This window comes from Mustela nigripes, chromosome 1 (assembly GCF_022355385.1).
Source record: "Mustela nigripes isolate SB6536 chromosome 1, MUSNIG.SB6536, whole genome shotgun sequence".
Classification (NCBI taxonomy): domain Eukaryota; kingdom Metazoa; phylum Chordata; class Mammalia; order Carnivora; family Mustelidae; genus Mustela; species Mustela nigripes.
In genome coordinates this window covers 6902542-6905213 of record NC_081557.1, presented here as the reverse complement: position 1 = coordinate 6905213, position 2672 = coordinate 6902542, and the positions used below count along the sequence as shown (strand labels likewise).

Sequence of the window (2672 nt, the reverse complement as noted above, 5' to 3'; positions counted from 1 at the left end):
ACCCACCTACCCGGAGGAAGAGAGATAATGCTCTTAAAGAATTTAGCACAGCTCCAGGCACTTAGGAAGCCCTCCACGGGGCCCTGTTGCTGCTCGGCTTCCTCCCTGGCCCGGCCTGGGGTGCCGGGATGGAGTGGGGTGGGGGGTGCTGCTGCTGCTGCGGGCTCCAGGGACTCTGCTTCTTTTCGGGCCTCCTCACCCCACACAGAGGCCAGTTTCTGTCTGCTCCTGGCACCGCCCCGCCCCCCATTCCAAGTCTCCACGCCCATCTCCCCACCTCCTGGAGGTCCTCTGTCAGGCCAGCCTCACCAAACCCCTGGATTTGTGGGGGGCGAGGAGGGTAGGTGCTAAATCCGGAGGCTGCTTTCTCTGCAGGCCGTCCTGCCCCGCCGCACCTGCTCCCACCCGCTTTGAGATGAGCGACACTCAAGACTTGGCCACTTTGCCCGAGGTTGCCACCCAGGTGAAGCTGGGGGGCTGGAGCCATCCAGGTGGGGGGAGTGGGTCTGTCCATCAGCGCCCGCACCAGGAGCTCCAGGCCTTTCTCAACCTGCTGGGTGAGTTCACTTGGGGGCCGGCATGGAAGGGGCTGTGGGGCCTGGCACTGACATTAGGATGAGAGGTAGGATCTCCCTTGCCCACGCTTGCCTCTGAAATCTCTGTCCCTTCCCTTTGCAGGTGACCCCAGTGTGGCAAGGGGAAGGGAGGGGTCCTGGCAGGATGTGGGTTCAGCCGAGGCTTGGGCTTTGGAACCCTGAAGCCGCTCTTGTCTTATGGGGGCCGATGGTAACCCCAGTCCGCCATCTCTCTTCTCTACCGCAGAGCACAGCTTCCTCCAGGAATTCCTTTCCAAAGATCCCTGTTTCCAGATTTCAGATAAGGTGAGGTGACACCGTGGGAGTAGAGCCCCCCCTCCCCTGTTCCTCCCTGTAACCTCTCCCCCTTTCTGGGTCTGCAGTATCTTCTGGCCATGGTGCTGGTCTACTTCCGGCGCGCCAACCTGAAGCTCCACGAGTACACCCACAGCAACCTGTTCCTGGCTCTGTGAGTGGCCAGGGCGGGCGGTGGAGACGCTAGATGGGGGTTGTGGGATGTGGGGGCGGGGGGGGGACCCACAGGCTTATGGCCTCTGCTCGCTGCCTGCCAGGTTTCTCGCTAATGACATGGAGGAGGATGTGGAGGACCCCAAATGCGTGATTTTTCTGTGGGCCCTGGGAAAAGACTGGCATCTCCGGGTGGCGGATTTCCTGCATCAGAGGGATAAGCTATGGGCCCGGATGGGCTTCCGGGCCATGGTGAGCCGCGAGTGCTGTGAGGAGGTGAGGCCCCACCATCGTTCTGGGGTGGGGGGCACAAGGCTGGACCTCCCACCCCCTATTTACTACGGACTCTACTCACGGCAGGTCATGGCCAAGGAGCCGTCCCACTGGGCCTGGACTCGAGAGCGGCACCCCCAGCACGGTGGGGCTCAGAGGGGTCCAAAGGCCCAGGTCCTCCTTCCTGGGCCGCCCAGCCCCTCGCCACCTCCCTGTTCCCTCCACGGCCAGCCCCCTTCCCACAGCCAGTGCTGCCACCAGCCCCACCCGGTGCCTGTCTTATCCAAGTGCCCTTCCCCAAACCCTGAGTGGCATTGCGCTCCCCTCGAAGCTTGCCTCTCAGTGGCTGAAGACCCCTTGGCGGGCGGCTTCCTCATCATCCCGCCCCCCCAACTGCAGCTGGAGCCGGGCACCTACACTCTCCACAGTGAGTTGGGGACAGCAGCTGGGGCTGGCCTTGGGAGCCTAGGAGGCAGGTGCGGGGCCTGATAAAATGGGAAGAAGGGACCCAGGACCTGGGGTCCAGCAGGCTTGGGCCCCTGGCCCAGCCCTGCCACCTCCTAGCTGTGTGCATGCGGTAAGTTTCTTCTCTGATGAGCCTCTTCGTCCTTTCTCCGCAGTCCTCCCGAAGCCTCCACCGTGCCCTGGGTGCTGACACTCGCTGGGTGAAGAGTAGCCCACCTGCTCGCCCGCTGACCCAAGGTCCACTAGCTGTGGGCCCCCCACCCCAGCCTTCTGTCCTATTGACGTCAGGCTGGCTGAGCTGCCCAGGCCCCCTGTCACCTCCTCCCAGATGTACCCACTCTGACCCTGGCCCCTCTAATAAACTCGTGTCCATAGGACACCGACTGTGCTTAGGCCCTGGCCTGGCTCCTTGACCCAGGGCAGGGCTGGGGAGGGAATGGGAAGAGAAGGGGGTCTGCCAACTTTAAGCGCCAGTGATGGAGACTCACGAGTAGAGGCTCTGATAACAATTCCCCTTTCCAGTGACGACCAGTCACCCAACCTCACTTTCCCTTCTATAATATCACCTGTGCATGTTGTCTGTGAGGTTGAATGACAAGAGGTATTCTTTTTTTTTTTTTTTTAAAGATTTTATTTATTTATTTGACAGAGAGAAATCACAAGTAGGCAGAGAGGCAGGCAGAGAGAGAGAGAGAGAGGAGGAAGCAGGCTCCCTGCTGAGCAGAGAGCCCGATGCGGGACTCGATCCCAGGACCCTGAGATCATGACCTGAGCCGAAGGCAGCGGCTTAACCACTGAGCCACCCAGGCGCCCAAGAGGTATTCTTTTTTTAAAGATTTTATTTGTCAGAGAGAGAGAGAGCACAAGTCAGCCGAGTGGTAGGCAGAGGGT

General features: G+C 60.7%; 1 protein-coding gene across 1 annotated transcript; it reads left to right on the top strand.

Moving 5' to 3' along the window:
• The first annotated feature begins 415 nt into the window (after window positions 1-415).
• On the top strand, window positions 416-1985 carry SPDYC (speedy/RINGO cell cycle regulator family member C). The gene is made up of 7 exons (XM_059386994.1): window positions 416-557; window positions 823-881; window positions 959-1044; window positions 1148-1319; window positions 1404-1743; window positions 1881-1893; window positions 1937-1985. Exons 1-7 carry the CDS (start codon window positions 416-418, stop codon window positions 1983-1985), a joined length of 861 nt encoding a protein of 286 aa, XP_059242977.1.
• Window positions 1986-2672: the final 687 nt, after the last annotated feature.

What these genes read in the sequence shown, in the direction of transcription:
- SPDYC (XM_059386994.1), top strand. Translation starts at nt 416, where the DNA reads ATGAGCGACACTCAAGACTTGGCCACTTTGCCCGAGGTTGCCACCCAG. An exon ending in GGCCTTTCTCAACCTGCTGG is followed by an intron (nt 558 to 822) that starts GTGAGTTCACTT and finishes TCTCTACCGCAG; the next exon opens with AGCACAGCTTCCTCCAGGAA. An exon ending in AGCAACCTGTTCCTGGCTCT is followed by an intron (nt 1,045 to 1,147) that starts GTGAGTGGCCAG and finishes GCTGCCTGCCAG; the next exon opens with GTTTCTCGCTAATGACATGG.